The sequence below is a fragment of the Protopterus annectens genome, chromosome 9.part0, assembly GCF_019279795.1.
Source record: "Protopterus annectens isolate FY-2018-M chromosome 9.part0, PAN1.0, whole genome shotgun sequence".
In the NCBI taxonomy this organism is placed as follows: domain Eukaryota; kingdom Metazoa; phylum Chordata; order Ceratodontiformes; family Protopteridae; genus Protopterus; species Protopterus annectens.
In genome coordinates, this window is record NC_056743.1 from 1,929,269,884 (window position 1) to 1,929,287,556 (window position 17,673).

The 17,673-nt window shown below is 40.8% G+C and overlaps 1 protein-coding gene across 1 annotated transcript in view; it reads left to right on the forward strand.

The window, feature by feature from the left end:
- LOC122810833 (voltage-dependent P/Q-type calcium channel subunit alpha-1A-like) overlaps positions 1-17,673 on the forward strand; it is an 874,328-nt gene that overhangs the window by 771,838 nt on the left and 84,817 nt on the right. Inside the window, exon 8 of the mRNA XM_044082387.1 lies at positions 3,846-4,038. Coding sequence (XP_043938322.1) covers positions 3,846-4,038 — 193 coding nt within the window. The remainder of the gene's footprint in view (positions 1-3,845; positions 4,039-17,673) is intronic.

The following is a 17,673-nucleotide window of genomic DNA, read 5'->3' on the forward strand; positions in this document are numbered from 1 at the left end:
GGACTTCTCTTCAAAAACTGGAGATAAGGATTGACTGCTGATGGTGTATATAAAGCCTTTTCCCCTAACAGCCAGTGCTGTTATTGCAGGCAAACTAATACATATCATAGGTAGAAAACTGCAGAGATTTTTCCATCTGCTTTAAGGAAGGTTTTGGTCACCCCCAGCTCTGAAGAAACATAACATAGTTCCTGACAGTCCAGAGAATTATTACCCTTCCCTAACAGTTACTTTTATCCTTAAGACTATCAAGAAGGTTGTTTGCTCACACCTTCAACTAATACTCAGGGAGTACTTTACTCATGACCCACTGCAGTGCCTTTTCCAAACAGGACAGATCTATTTATTTGTATTTGTTAACTGGGCCAGACCACTAATCCAGATGGACCAGTTTTAGTCTCAGCCTAAGAGTATTGCCTGGTTAAGCGACTTGCCTCACACAGCAGGTGAAGTGAGACTGAGGAAATCAAACCCCCCAGGACTGAGACAGCCCTTATCCAGGCCTTAAATGACCTTCTTACAGTAAGGGAACAATGATATTATTCTGCTTTGACTCTCCTTGATATCTCTCTTCCGCATTTCAGACAACAGATCATAATATTCTTCTTGATTTGCTGTGAAAGTACTGTGGACCAGTGTGTATTGTCCTTTAATGACTTTGTTTCTGCTTCATGAAACATGATCATCAGTTTTTTTCTTCTGGGATAAATTCATCACCAGTTTATTGGTGATATCTGGAGCTCTTCAATCTTCCATACTGTGCTCTGTGTTGTTCAGCATGTATATGCTGTCACTGGTGATCTCATTAGACAGAAAGGTGTTCAGCATCATTACTGTGCTTATGATATACAGGTTTGCCTCTCCTTTCCTCAGGGTATGTTGTCTGTATTAGGTGAGAATCTGGCATGCATCCAGATGTGAATGACTGTTATTCACCTGTGGCTCCTGGCCTTAAATTGTCTGACAGCACGAGGATTAAGGCTATGGGCTAAAGATTTGCTTCTGTCAGCCTTCATTTGCCTACTGTGTACTCTGAGCAAGCTACATAACCAGATAGTGCTCTGGGACAACTGAGAAGTTGGGCTAGGCTTTATAATGTTCTCCTTGTACCTCATGCCTAGTAACTGATCCTATGTTATATTCTCAAAAGCCGACAATGTCGAATCTGACATTGTCGACATGAGAATATTGAACGCTCAGAATCTCGAGAGTGTAAATGGAAATCTCTGTAAGGGGAGATTTCTGTTTGCTGCAATGTAGTGTGGTCTCGGAGCTGGTATATTTAAGAAGCAGGAGTGTGGGGGACGCAGGGGGCTTGCCCCCCTGCTTAAACCCGTTAGGGTACTTTTTTCTTTTTTTTTTTTTTTTTGTCTTTTTATAAGGTCGATGTTTGAAGACATCGACCATATGGTGTCGACCATATGTTGTTTGATGTTTTCAAACATCGATCTTATAATATAGACCCTAGTAACTACCTATGAACCTAATATGGCCAAAACTGTTGCCATGGCTATTTATGACATGCTGAGGCACTCTTGAGTGTTTAACCATTAATCCTGTTGTGATTTATTATGCTGATAGGCTGGCTTTTGTGAAGAACACAAAAAATCTTAATGTGATTTTCGGTGACAGATGGGCACTTAGGGGCCTGATGTCTGTTGTGAAAACATCTTGTTTCCATCTTTGTAATGTCTCTTGCATCAAGTGGCTTTTTCCTGCTGAGAACAACTCAGCGGTGATGCATGCAGTGAGGTGTTCATGTCTTCATTACAATAACTCCCTTTACCTGGGGAAGTCTAACAGTGAGCCTGGTCATTTCCAGCAATTTCAGAATTCTGTGGCATGGTTAATTACAAATTCATTACATTACCCAGGTTCTCCAGAGTTTGCACCAGCTGAACTCATATCATCTTTAAAGTCTTACTGTAAGTTTATCTAGTACTGTATGATCCTAGTCCCCCATACCTCAAGGTGCTCTTGGTCCGTAATTATCTGGTTAGGCCCCTATGTTAATTTCCCCTGGGGTTGTTGGGGATTCCTAGGACACATCTGGAAATGTCCACATTTCTGGCCTGTTGTGATCAGGCTCCATTCCTCTGGAAACACCTGCATTTCAGGTTGAGAGAATCTCCCATGCTACCTGGTTTCAAAAGTTCCTTTAAAATCATTTGTTTGATCTAGCTTTAAACTTTGATTTCTTATAGCTTGATTTTGTCAATTGTATTCTGATTATTGTTCATAGGTAGGTAGGTACTAGACTCTTGGCCCAAGGGCCTAAGTAAGCCTAGCCAACAAGGTTCCCTGGCTTACACCACCCAAGAAAGTTATTTTCCTGTGTCCCTGTCAAGCAGAGCCATAGAATTGATCCCAGGGTTGTATAGGTAAATAAACAGCCATTGCAGGTCTTGAACCCAGGACCCTGCACACCATAGTCAAAGCAATATACCAGTAAGCCACCTTGTTAACCTGTTTTAGGGGCTTTCAGATATCAATTGTAGCACAACATAGAGTTTTAATTGCTTCCTGTCTAATATCCATAGCTTTACACATTACCTGTTTACTTTTAATGTTTTTTTTTTATTATTTATTTTTACATATCTTTTAATTTAATGGTGATTGGTACAAAGCAGCTTAATAAACTTGGATTTAAAGTTGTACATTATTAGAACTGACTCTTTCTAAAGATACAGCTCGAGACCAGAGAAAATGACATCAGATGTCTGCTGTTAAAGTTAGCACCTCACACAACTTTGTTTTGTGAAACTGAGCTAAAAAACACAAAACACATTTTGCAAGAGGAAGGTGACAACATTTGACAATATTTAATGCAATACACCATGTGTCATGTTTTTTTTCACTTGTGTGCTGTAATTACCAAGGATTTCCAAATATTTATAAACACATTTGGATATGTCTGTGCATTCTTAAACCTTTTTTGCAATTTTAAGTACTTTTATGTCAGTCTTTAAATGCAAGGACTCTAGTAACATCCCAAAGTCTGAAAGTATTTCAGAAAAAAAAACTGTGATTTTCATTTTGCCTTAGCATTTACTTTGCTTCTTGCATTTTCTAGACAGCCAATATGCTGGAAATGGAATTTTGTTCTTCTTGAGCTTCTGTAGTCTTTCATCTGTTTGTTCTTAAAATCATGTTTATCTCAGTACTGCGAACCATCATTAGCTTACCCCCTAAATTTTTAGGTCTCAAAATGTGTTCTTCTGTGGCTTGTTACTATATGCCTCAGTTAGTTTTCGAGGGACGCAAAAGTGATCGATGGCGCGCTGAGCCCTTTACTGTGGATTAATTCTTCAATATATCATTGTGGAGCTGTTGAGCATTTGACATTCTAAGTTCTATTTACACAGTGAGTTTACAGAAGTACAGAATAGCATGTTACAATAGTTAATGTAATGCAAACAACAAAATATATTAATTCATCATTAGTTTATCTAGAATTATCTAGAATTCAGTATTAGCTATACATTATATTTTTATTCTACATTTATAGGTTGTGATTGTCATGTCCTTGGAAATGCACTACTACTTTTGTAAGATATCATTTCATCATTTTCCCAGCCCATGAGAACAAGGTGTTAGTATCACTTAACCCTTATTTTTGGTGAGGAATGGCACAAATGCAGAATAGAAACATTTGATGATTATAAACAGAAATGTATATATCTGTCTGTGATGTATTTTTACTTAAGATTAATGTGACACCTGGTTCTCATTACTAAAGGAACCACATTTAAATGAATAACTTTTGAGTATGTTGTCAATTAATCATGGTGAAGATGATCTGTGAAAAGGTTATGCAATTAAAAAAATGATATTTGATGTTGCAGACCATAACAGACACAAGTCCAATCAGGAGGTCAGCTTCTACCTTGGGGCACCCTCGTTCCAAAGGCATGCATCTGGATGACTATTCCCTGGAGCGAGTGATTCCAGAGGAGAGCCAGCGACATCAGCGGCGTCGGGAACGCAGCTATAGGGCATCAGAGCGGTCACTAAGCCGGTACACTGATGCTGACACAGGTGAGTTTAATGTAGGTATTGTAAAGTAAAGTAATGTAATGAGGTAATGTATACTTACTAGGGCAGATGCAGACAAATAAAGCGAATCTATGTGAAACTAAAACATGCAGAATGAGAACAACACAGTTACAAATGAAAAGAATATTGCCACAGCATGTCTTTTCAGGTGCTTTTCCATTCATACCTGCCAACCATCAACCTCAAACCCCTTTTGGTAGGTGAGAGCCCACTAGTGAGGGGCCATCACACTGATAGCCATGGAGGTGGTTTGTGCCCTTGCTGGCATTTACTGATGCTAACAATGAGGACATTGCTATTAAGTCCTAAACTCTCCCCAGTGGTGCTTCCACCCAGACACAAATGAGAGCTACAGGCACTGGGCAGGAAGTACCAAGCCCATGGGTGTAGTCCTGGATATATTTGGGGCTGTCTGCTTGGCACTGACCAGAACCACCACTCCCTCTCCCCTGTCATTCAGTCACTGCCTTCCTCCTCTCCCTGACTCTTCCATCACTCAAACCATTGTTTTAACTCAGGTTATCTGGGTTGTAGTCAGGGTTTTATTCCTCTACATCTCAAAGCCAGGATAGGAAAATGTATGTGTGAACTTTTCTCAAACACTGCAGGCTTCTCACTTTTAATGTGTAGGTGATATGTGTTTTATCAGCATCTGCAGTCTTAGGTGAATTTCATGGGTGTTTGTTTCACATTACGTGTGTAGTTGAAAGAACAGAATTAATGACATACAATGCCGAAACAAGCTGCCGTTAATTCATGATTGACAGGATTCACAGACTCCCTCTTTGCTGAATAGTAGTGCTGACGTACATGCAATTCGTGGGCAAACCTGTGTGTGTCTGTTAGCATACTCTTAATATGTAACCGAATGACATGGACAACATACTTAGAAGCAGCTTAGGATACTGTTCATGCCAGAGGCACACCAAGCTCCACACATAGTACTCTATGCCCTAGGGAAATAGTAGGGCATTTAACACAGCCTGTGAGCCTTGGAATGTTAGGGAGCTGTTAGCTGTTAGCACTTGGGCAATGAAGTTACAGTGACCTAAGGCACTGCAGCCTGTGTGTCCTGAAGTACAAGGAGGTACGTAATGCTACGGAGATGGAAGGTTTGACAAACTATGGTTGTGATGTGCATTGTTGCACACTGTGCAAGATACATGTATGTACTGCACCTGCTATTATCATTACCTGCTTTTACAAGTGGGGCTGGAGGTAAAGTACAATGCCTGCACTTTAGGTGTGTGTGTGTGTTTTATATATGTGTTTGCCAGTGTTCATCATTTCCACTGCTGCAGTAGCTTTTAGGCTATGTGGGTTATTTCCTTGCCCAGGAAGTAACTGGCCACTTTCAAAAAGCAACCTCCACATACACACACAGGCAGCTTCACTCTGGCTGCAGATTGGCTAGCCCCAAAGAGGGAAATTAGCAGTCAGGATGATAATTTCTTCAGTACTTTGTTGCCACCTTGACAAGAAGCACCTTTCAGGCTTCACTGGCACAGCAATTGGCTAAAAGCTTCATTTCTGGCAGATAAGTCCCCATTAGGGAATCACGCCACAAATAAATTGTTGCCCTTTTCAGAAAAATATATTTAATTTAATCTTCGGACTAAAACCAGTATTTTCCCTTTAAGAAACACTTTATTTTTTTCTTTTTTTATCAATATTGGAAGTTTCCTGTCAGGGGCCACTATTTCTAGCTACTTGTATTATTTAGCTAATTAGGGGCTAATTTTGACTAAATATATGTTCCAGTTGTTTAAACATTTAAAATGGCAACTAAAAGATTTATTTTGGGACAGACAGGGTTGTGTTTTTACAGTGCTTATGTGCACATTTATTGACAACCTACCCACCATTTTTCTTTTACTGTTAGTGGTTTTACTTGAGTAAAAGGAGTGCCAACAGGCTAATCATGCGCTGCTTGTGATCTTATTCTATGAAGGGGATGGGATAAAAAGTGTAAGTGTGATTCTTGTACACACAAAGTGACAACTTGCTTTCGACTGACTCCAGCATTGCTTAATGCTTTTGACTTCTCTTTCTCAGCTCAGCATGGATATGTACTCTGGTCATGTAATTACACTCTTGCCATTCCTAGAAAGAAAAAAGCCCTTACAAAGGAGCCCCTACCAATTAGACTCAGTCTATGCTTCATTTGGCTTTCAAAAGTCTCAATTAACAGGCATACAGGTGGAAATTTATGCTTTCTTATATGGGTAATCTGAGGGAATTTGCTACTTCTCTGCCTACAGAAGAACGTTCCTTTCTGAATCAAACTGTTTCTACCTTGTCCAAGATATCAAAACATGCTCTGAAGAGTGTATATGATTGGACAGATATTGTGTCTCTGGCCATTGCTACTGCTACAGTGTTGAGGAGATATTCCTTGGTATGTAATCAGATTTTGATAATGAATGAAAGTCTGAAATCTTACACCCTGCTTCAGATAAAGAATTATTATTTGGCTCATCTGCCACATAGGTTCTCAAACAAGATGATGAAAGAGGGATTTGTCATGTCCCCCAACACAAATTTATAGGTCTCCCTCTTCCTCAAAAAAAATAAAACAAAATAAGCAAAACCAACAATTTTCTGGCAAACAAGGTACTAAAAAGAGATGGCCAGAGGGAAATAACAACAATCATTTTAGAAAAAGTGACAGACCAACAGTATGGAGTGATTATACCACTTTCTTCAACCTCCTCCACAGTTAACATCTCTATAAGTCTGTCCCACAATCTGGTCCTCAACATCAACTTTTGACCAAATATTGTTTCAGACTTTTGGTGATAAAAGTGCTGCAGAAGGGTTACAGAGGGCACTGGATAGAAAATTTTAAATTTTCCTTTCAGGAGAATTCCTTCACATCCTCCAAACCAAACAGAATTTTTTCCTGAGGTTCTTAGTCTTTACTCATCCAAAGAGTCATAGAACCAGTGCCTGGAAGTCAATGGGACAAAGGCTTCTATTCCAGAATATTTCTGATGCCAAAAAAAGAAGCCTCTTGAAGACCAGCACTAGATCTTTCATTTCTTTACCTGTGTGTGAAAGTGTCTTTCAGAACCTGTTACCTCTCATTCCTAGACTTGAAAGATGCTTATTACCACATTTCCTTAGCCACAGGCTTCAAGAAATATGTACGGTTTTTCTCTGATTCTAGTTATCAGTTCTCTGCATTACCATTTGGATTATATACAACTCCAAGGCTTTCCACAAAACATCTAACTCCAGTTATAGCTTATTGCAGATTAAAAGGCATTCACAGTCCTCCTTATTTAGATACCTTACCTATCTTTGTAGAGTCTATCCAGATCTCAAGAGCCATTAACATTGGTTTTGTCTCTTCTGACCCATCTGAATTTCTAGATAAATATTGCAAAATCCTCCTTGACTGTCTCACAAGACTGTATTTCTCAGTTGCTTTCTAGATACTTCTCTTCAAAAGGCCTTTTTTATCACAAGAGAAGGTGGATTTTTTATCTGGAATCTTGCCTGAATTTCTCCAATCAGTCTCAGACTTCTGCAAGAGAATTTCTCAGGAAGCTGGGCACTGTCATAAATTCCCCTAGTGATGTGAACATCCTCCAAGAGGGCCTTACCCAAACTAATGAATGATCCCAGAAGTATGGCATCAAAATGAATGCCAAGAAATGCCTCATTATCCCTTTTGGGGAACATGGTGTCTCCACTAAATATCACATTAATAACAACATACTAAGCACAAAATCAATTGTGATGGACTTGAGCACCCAGGTTGATAGCAGCCTGACTTTTAACCACCATGTTGCCTCCATTGTATGGAAGGCTTTCTACATGGCCCACCTCATAAGTAAGGGTATTTCATCCAGTAACAAGGAGGTCATAACATCCCTGTATTCCTCTCTTATCAGACCCATTATCGAGCATAATGTCCCCTTCGGGATGTAGCTTGCCAAGCACAAGCAGCAGTTGGAGAGACCACAGAGGTTCCTGACCAGGAAAATCCAGGGTCTCCAACACCTATCCTATACAGATAGGCTAAAAGCCCTGTCCCTCTACTCAGTCTCATACAGACTGCTCAGAGGTGACCTGTGTCTGGCATACAAGGCCGTGTCAAACTCAGCCTTGATGAAGTTGCTGCATATCCATCAGTCAAACTCCACTCGTGCAACCCACACGCAAGGTCTCAACCTGGTCTGTGACATTAATAGAACTTGTTGGTGGGATACATTTGTGTCCCACTGACTTTCCCATCTGTGAAATAGACTCCCTCTCCATGTCAAGCAGAGTACCTCATTAGCCCTGTTTAAGAGGAACCTGGATGACTGGATAGGAAACAGAAAATATACCCCTGGGATTCCACTTGTGTCCATGCTGGACAGGGAAAACAGGTGCTGACTTTGTGGGAACATGGGTGAAATTCTTGGCTAGACTTATAAGGGCCTCCGGACCAATAGCCTAGTATCATCCTATGAACAAAAAAAAAAAAAAAACATCTGGACCCAGCATTTACATCCTCTGGAACATCAAATTCCAGTGCTGGGCTTTCTATAAATAGAACAGCATCGGTGGAGACAACAGCTTCAGCTGAACATTGATTTCCCTTTCTCTCCTCAGACCCCAGATTAATCTGTTACAAGATCAAAGCCTGTCAGTATAAAGGAGATGTTGGCTTTGATCCATGCCTTGAAATCACTTATTGTCACCAAGACCACTTCAAGTGATCACAGACAATACCACAGTAATGTGGTACATAAACAAGAAAGGAGGTGTACCTCCTGTGCAGGCTAGCTGTGATGGCTTGGGACTTAACTCTTCAGGAATCCTTACATTCTGTCAGAGCAAACCATAGTGGCAGATGAGCCAAACTTGACCAGGACAGACCCTTACAAATGGAAACTGAATGAAGGGGGTCTTCCTGGAATAGATTCAGTTGTGGGGGACATCTTACATAGATCTGTTCACCTTCTTTTGAAACAGACAGTTAAACAGGTTTTGCAGTAGTGCTCCTTGCAAGCAAGACTGGAAAACAGATGCATTTTCATTCCCTTGGAAGGCAGTCTTCCATTATCCTTTTCTACTCTTGAAGATTCTAAAGGACTCCCTCAAATTCATTGTGGTGAACCCATTTTGGCCCAGGCAACATTGGTTCTCCCTTCCTATGAAATTGGCCAAGGGAAATTACCACAAGTTCTTCACAGACTGGATCTAGTCATACAAGACATGGAGAGTTTGATGCACCTCAGTTTCAGTCAACTTCAACTGATTGCCTGGATTATTCTCCTCAGTTTCAGTCAACTTCAACTAATTGCCCAGATGATTCCATTCTAATTCCTTTAAACACTTATTTCATGAGGCAAGAAAGCCTGCTACTAGAAAATCATATATTGGTAAGTGGAAGTGATTTTCAATTTGGTGCCCAACTAATAACCAGGGGCTCATCGGGGATTTTGTACCACTGGTGCTTAAATATTTGTACGAGTTACTTTCCTCTGGCCTGTCTTATTCCTCTGTAAAGATTTGTTCATCTTTCAGCTATTTCAGCATGCCTGCCCATGTATTCTCTTTCTTCTCTGCTTGTGGTAAAATAGTTTCTGAAAGAAGTTTTACACCTGAAACCTCCTTTTGGTTGCTTCTTCTTATATCTCAACTTTGTGCTGGAGGAGTTGACCATGTCACCTGCTGAACCTGTCCATCAAACTCTTTTAATTTCATGACTTGGAAAACTTTTTTTTTGTGTGTGCTATAACATTTGCAAGAAGACTGTCTGAGTTATACACTATCATGGTGGATGAGCCCTATTTGACTTTGCACACGGATAGGGTGTCTGTAAGAATAACCCCTTTATTTATGCCCAGAGTGGTTTCAGAGTTTACTTTAAATCAAGCCATTAATCTCCCAGTGTTCAACCTAGAAACTACAAACTAGGGGCAAAGGATTCTTTATACCCTGAATATGCATAGGCAGCTCAGGTACTATCTTGACAGAATTAAGCCCTTTCAAAAAGCTAAGTGTATGTTTATTTCTTATTAGGGGAATCCTGTGTCTAAACAGATGGTTTGCAGATGGTTGTCCTCAGCTATTGCTTTTTGTTATTCCCACCATGGCAAATCCATTCCAGATAGTATCAAGGCACATTTTACAAGAACCTTGTCTTCTTTGATGGCATACTGCAAGGGGTGACCTCTAAAAGAATTCTAGAGGGAACTACAAGATACTCCGTAAACACACTTTTACAAAGCATTATAAACTGGCTTTATTTTCAAGTTCCAGGGCTGGATTTCCTAGGGCCATTCGTCAGGGGCTCCTGGATCAGGATTCTTCCTCCTCACAGATTGGATCAACCCATAAAGCCTGAAGGGTACTGCAGTAATGGGAATGATGAAAAAAGCACAGTTGTGCAAGTTGCAATTACCTTTAACAGAAGATGTTTGAATTCCTGTCTGCTACAGTAGCCGCACCCACCCCCCACCCTCCCTACTCTTGTATATAGCTGCAATTGGGATATAAAGTCGGGTTTTGTGTGTTTCTGTTTTATATATTTCTTTGTTATTATTGTGGTTTTGGTTCAAGATTGTTAGGCTCTTCTCTCTTTGTATGGGCAAGTCCTGAAGAAATAAATCTTTACTCTGCCTGCTGAGTTCCCTCCTTGAGATTAGCCAGTCAGCAGTCAGAGTGAAGATGTATGTATGTTGGGGAGGAGGGCAGAGCCTTATGACGCTGGCTGGTTGCTGTTTCCTGGACAGGGAAACAACCCATATAGGCTAATGCAGCAATGACGAATTCAAGCATTTACTGTTACAGGTATGTGCAACTTACATGACTGTACTTTCTGTAACTCTACAATGTGCACTTGCAGTTCTGCAATAATGAAGAGTATTCCATTAACTGTGTATCATGTACTACATGGAGTTCATGTAGCAGTGCTATGACAGCATTTGTTTCTGGTACCATATGTTGTATTTCAGAGCACTGTTTCCTGAGTCACCCCAGAAGGTCCTCGGCTCATAGTGCCACACCCAGTTAGCAAAATGAAGTAAATAAACTAATTCTGAAATGTTCTACTAATATGAAAGATCGAATAAACAAAACCTCCTAAATGGGTCCTTAGTTAGTGTTATCAATTCCTTCAATTATAATGCATTAGTTTTTTTTTTCATAAAATTACATGTTCTCTGTGCATGTATTAACACATGCCTTGATATAACATGTTACCTGCCTAACAGTACTTGTGCCATTAGTGCACCAGTTTTCATGTGCTCCCACAGTAATTTAGCCTCTTGTTGATTGTACAATATGTTCATCTTGCTGAAGTATGCAGGTAAGGTTATTGTGTAACATGTTCTGCACCTGTTCATCTTGCCGAAGAATGCAGATATGGTTACACTTAAGAGCAACATATTTTCTACTTCTCACTCTGAACTCTTTAACACTACAGAGTCCAAAGAAATTGATAGACTGTCATCTGAATCAAATTACATAGTGAGTATTTTTCTTCCATGAATTTATCTTTGAGAAAGTCTCATTTTGGTGAATTCCTCAAAATGTTAACCCCCCAGGACCCTTTTTCTTCCTTTTTTCCAAATATTATTTCCATACGTATATCTTGCATATGGTCTTGGTGGCCTTAATCATTTCCTTCCTTAATGTCATTTCTGAAAGATGCAGTTTTCCAGGCTTGGAAACAGCCAGTCTTAAGCCTCTTCACTTCCAGGACAAAGACCACTTCCCGATATGACTGATCTCTAAAATACAGCCCATTCAGTGTGCAGACAGGCAAAAGCTATGGATTGTTTCAATAAGAGATCTCTGCCTCAGTCACCCAAACTTAATATTTCCTAAGTTATTTGTTTGGAATGGCCTATTTTCCAACTTCTTGGATGGATCAAGCCTTGGAAATCTGGTTACCTGAGTCTTCTGAGTGGACAACAACCAAGGTACAGGGAGGATCTGGCATGTGACCTCTAAAACTTTATTTTATGTGGATAGTGCACTTTTGATGCAACACTTGTCTCAAGTCAGAGCTACCTTAGCCAGTTCCCGCCTTTGCTAGACAACCAAGTCATATCTGTTCTTTATATTTAGAAGATGAGGCAAAAACCTCTACATACACCCTTTAAGGGTAAGGTCCTCTTTGGAGGTCCTGCCTAGAAAAATCACTGAGAGAAAAACATATAGCTGAGAGCTTCTACTCCCCTGTTTGTGCTTTTAAGCCAGCTCTTGTCTTTTGCAAGTAGGAGGTTCCAAGATGTTAGTACAAGTTCACTGAGTACCAGATCCTCCAGCCATCTTAATGCTCCTAAGAAATCCCCTAGAACTTATTTGGTAATTTTTCTGATCCCTTAACAGATGTCACTCACCAGCTTCAGCCTCTCTTTTGTACCATTTTGTGACCGATGACCTTCTACCCTTTTCTGACAGCCTCTAAGGCAGTAGAGGTATGGAAAGGGTTGACTTGGACAAAAAAAGAAAGTGAATTTATGTTTGGATACTCATTACCCAAAAAGGTTTATTTGTTCTGTCTATGTGTGTACTTAACTTCAGTCTTCATGTAACATTTCAGAGAAAGTTCTTGCATTTTCCAGTAGAGAGCCAACACTTTCAGTACACATAGTTAGCTTCTAGTCAATAGTGCCATTATTGCTACAGAGTCATTGGGTGTTATCATAAGATGTGATGGAAATCTGTTAGCACATAAGAGCATGTAAACAAGCCAGGAGATTTTTGTTATTATTAATAAGAGAACCAACAGTTTCTTTGAAGTGCTGCCGTTTGGTCTTTCATTTGCACCCAATATCTTAAGCACTAGTCTGGTTATAATCAGGAAAGCATTTCAGTGCAGAAATCTTCTGGTATTTTCTTTTTTGGATGACTGGTTATTGGTGCTCCTTTCTCAGGGTTCTGTAAATTCGGAGCAATTGGGAATCCTTCCTTGACTCCAGGCATTGATAATTTTACTGAGATGGTATAACATACATAATATATATTCAACAAGGTTAGGTATTAATCTCAGTCATAAATAAAATAATGAGGTAGGAGCATACACTCCTGTGCTCATTTCTTTGTCTGGACATTTGCTTAAGTCTTCTCAGGATGCGTTACTTTATGAGAATAGGAAAATGTTCAAACAGTTGCCCTATGTAGCATGATTGAAAAAGCTAAGACTGTTCTCTGTTGCATACCGCTTTCTCAGAGGCGATCTCTGTCTAACGTACAGAGCCATGTCCAACCCAGAATTGTTGAACATGCTCCATCTTAGCAAAACCAAATCTACTTGAGCTACACGCTCTAGGGATATAAACCTCAACACAACAATGAATAGAACATGCTGGAGGGATAGATTCCCTTCGCAGAGACTTCCCTTACTATGGAACAGGGTCCTGATCTACATAAGACAGAGCCCCTCACTATCACTCTTCAAGAGGAACCTTGATGAGTGGATGGGTAACAGAAAGTTCACACCGGGGATCACACCAACAGCACTACTAGATAGGGGCCAAGGGTACTAGCTGCTAGTACAAGGGTATAGGGAACTAACCAAAGGGGCGGTGAATACCGCACAACGTGGCTGAGCTAATATATGCCTTCGGGCAGATAGCCCAGTACCAACCTATGAACCTATGAACCTATATTTTTCCTTTCTTTACACAAAGTCTATTCTGTTGATTTATTTTCAGAGGTGGCAGTCTGTAGAACTGTATTCAAGACTTCAAATTTAGTCTCATCAGCCATCTGTAAAAAAGGAATAACCCCTATAATATTGTAGTACCACTCCATATGCATTCCTTCTTCCCCTCTCCCAACCTTCCTTATAGCTCTCTTCACTGAATTTCCATTTTTAAATAATCTAGTAAAATCTATGCCAAGATCTTTTCATTTTTTTGTTATAGTTTCACCTTCCACTATATAGAATCACCCATGCTTTTCATTACTTAGGTTCACTAGCTTGCTTTTATTGAACTGAATCTAAGTTGCAGCATATTTTTGGTCCTTTTCAGCCTGCCCTTCTAAACTTCCCAGTCCCAGTTGACTCTTTTGATGTCTTGTCCTAACTGATGAAGCACCCGGAGAGGGTATTCTCTTTCTGAGTAAATACCTTACTGGTAACGATGCCTTATTTCAAGTTGTAAGAGGCAATATTTAGGGTGACAATGGAGAACACTGGACTGAGCATAACTCAAACATGAGTTACACTCAGTCCAGTGTTCTCTATTATCACTTAGACCTTTAATGTTTTCTGTGATATAAGAAATGTTATACATTTTCTATCATATATGGCTGTTGAAGAATGTTTCTGTGCACCTAATGTTTCAAGTCCTCACAAGTTTGGGCTGCAACATACATTTTTAAACTTTGCTGAGCTTTATAAGCAGCACACATGCATTCTTAAATCTGTGCTTCTGCATTGCCTTTTTCTGGGAGCTTTTAATTCTGGGAGTTTGTTGTTTGTTTCTGGCAGTCCCTAACCTTGCCAGAAGTCATACCTGGTGCAATAGTCTCTTTGTCTCCCTGCTCATGTGATCTGATAAAGCTTATTTAATGGCAAAAGCACTTATCTGTTTGTTTTTCAATAAAAAGTCTTTATTTCTAAATCAGTTATAATTGCTTGATTACTCTAACCTCTCAGCTGAGTTTGTCAACAGTGCGTGATTCTTTTTTCGTATTTTTTTAAGATTCTCATTCAGCAGCTTTTTTTTTGCTGACAACTACCAGTTTTCCATGTGGTCTATTGTTTTTCCTTAGGGGAGAGAGACATCTTACCCCCTAAGGCTGGAAAAAAGGCTGGAAAACTATTGTGCCTCCACACAAGAATCTGTGTTTTTATTGTATATCATCATCTTCTTTTGGCTGTTCCCATTAGGGGTCACCACAGCGGATCATCTGTTTCCATTTCTTCTTGTCCTCTACATCTTGCTCTGTCACACAAACCACCTGCATGTTCTCTCTCACCACATCCATAAACCTTATCTAAGGCCTTCCTCTTTTCCTGTTACCTGGTAGCCTCATCCTTAGCATCTTTTTCCCAATATACTCAGCATCCCTCCTCAGCACATGTCCAAACCAATGTAATCTTGTCTCTCTGGCTTTGTCTCCAAACCTTCCAACCTGGGCTGACCCTCTAATATACTTATTCGTAATCCTGTCCACCCTCATCACACCTAGTGCAAATCTTAACATCTTTAAGTCTCCCACATCCAGCTCTAACTCCTGCCTTTTTCTCAGTGCCACTGTCTCCAACCCATATAACATAGCTGGTCTCACTACCCTCTTCTAGGCCTTCCCTTTCACTCTTACTGGTACTCAACAGTCACAAATCACTCCTGACACTCTTCTCCACCCACTCCATCCTGCCTGTACTCTCTTCTTCACCTCTCTTCCACACTCACCGTTACTCTGAACTATTGACACCAAGTATTTAAACTCATCCACCTTCGCCACCTCTACTCCTTGCATCCTCACCATTCCTCTATCCTCCCTCTCATTCACACACATATATTCTGTCTTAGTCCTGCTGACCTTCATTCCTCTTCTCTCTGGAGCATATCTCCACCTCTCCAGGGTCTCCTCCACCTGTTCCCTACTCTCACTACAGATCACAATGTCATCTGCAAACATCATAGTCCACGGGGACTCCTGTCTGATCTCGTCTGTCAACCTGTCCATCATCATTGCAAATAAGAAAGAGCTCAGTGCTGATCCTTGATGTAATCCCACCTCCACCTTAAAAGCATCCGTCACTCCCACCGCAGACCTCACCCCTGTCACACTACCCTCGTACATATCCTGTACCACTCTTACATACTTCTCTGACACTCCTGACTTCCTCATACAATACCACAACTGCTGTCTAGGCACCCTGTCATATGCTTTCTCTAAGTCTACAAAAACACAATGCAATTCCTTCTGACCTTCTCTGTACTTCTCCATCAACACTCTCAGAGCAAAGATCGCATCTGTAGTGCTCTTTCCTGGCATGAAACCATACTGCTGATCACTAATCATTATGTCCCTTCTTAACCTAGCTTCCACTACTCTTTCCCATAACTTCATTCTGTGACTGATCAATTTAATCCCTCTGCAGTTATTACAGCTCTGCATATCATCCTTATTCTTAAAAGTCGGTACCAAAACAGTTTTTCTCCATTCCTCAGGCATCCTCTCACTTTCCAAGATTTCATTAAACAATCTGGTTAAAAACTCCACTGCCATTTCACCTAAACACCTCCATGCTTCCACAGGTATGTCATCCGGACCAACAGCCCTTCCATTCTTCATCCTCTTCATAGCTATCTTTACTTCCTCCTTGCTAATCCATTGCACTTCATGATTCACTATCCCCACATCATCCAACCTTCTCTCCCGCTCATTCTCTTCATTCATCAACCCCTCAAAGTACTCCTTCCATCTCCTCAACACACTTTCCTCGCTTTTGAGTAGACACTGGTATCCATACAGGTACCCAAATCCCTGAGGACCATGTTAGATTTAAGTGGAATGTTACCTGTTACCTGTAAGGTAAATGGTAGTGATGCAAGAGTGTCCAAAGGAAACTATGCTACATTTCTTGCCATTGAGGGCAAGTTATTAACACTCCAAGCATTGTTTGTACCAGCCCTTGCTGGAGGATTTGTGTATCAGAATGGGATTTGTTAATTACACCCAGTTTGCAATCACCAGCAAACTTGGTAAGCTATAGAGAGAGAGACATCAGAAAAGGGAGAGGTCATATCAATGAGACAGAGAACAAGAGAGACATTACAAGTGGGGGAGGACATGGCAATTAGACAGTGAGACAGAGAGAGAGAGAGAAACATCAGAAATGGGAGAGGAATGTTAACTGTCTCATTGCAAGGGGGGAGGGGGGGAGAGAGAGAGATCAAAAGTGGGTGAGGGCATGGGAATGAGAGAGAGAGAAAAACATCACAAGTGGGGGAGGGCATGACAACGAGAGAGACAGAGAGAGAGAGAGAGAGAGAGACATCACAAGTGGGGGAGGGCATGACAATGAGAGAGACAGAGAGAGAGAGAGATCAGAAATGGGAGAGGAATGTCAACTGTCTCATTGCAAGGGGGGGGACATCAAAAGTGGGTGAGGGCATGGTAATGAGAGAGAGAGAGAGATAGAGAGAGAGAGAAAAACATCACAAGTGGGGGAGGGCATGACAATGAGAGAGACAGAGAGAGGAGAGAGAGAGAAACATCACAAGTGGGGGAGGGCATGACAATGAGAGAGACAGAGAGAGAGAGAGAGACATCACAAGTGGGGGAGGACAATGGCAATCAGAGGGAAAAAGACATCACAAGGGATGGAGAGCATGACAGTGAGAGAAGGAGACATCACAAGGGGGAAGGGCACTGCAATGTGAGAGAGAGAGAGAGAGAGAGAGAGAGAGAGAGAGAGAGAGACACATCACAAGTGGGGGAGGGCATGGCAATGAGTAGAGCAAATATCCCTGACTTTAACTGCATGGGTTCTTTTAGTTAACTTTTTATGGGTTTAATGTCAAGTTGTCAGTACTTCAAGCATTGCGGATATTGTCAAAGGCCTTGACAGCATCCAAGCAGGCAGTATGGATTGTATGCCCCTAAAGAACTTGACCAGGTTGAGCAGGCACAATGTGCTTCTTG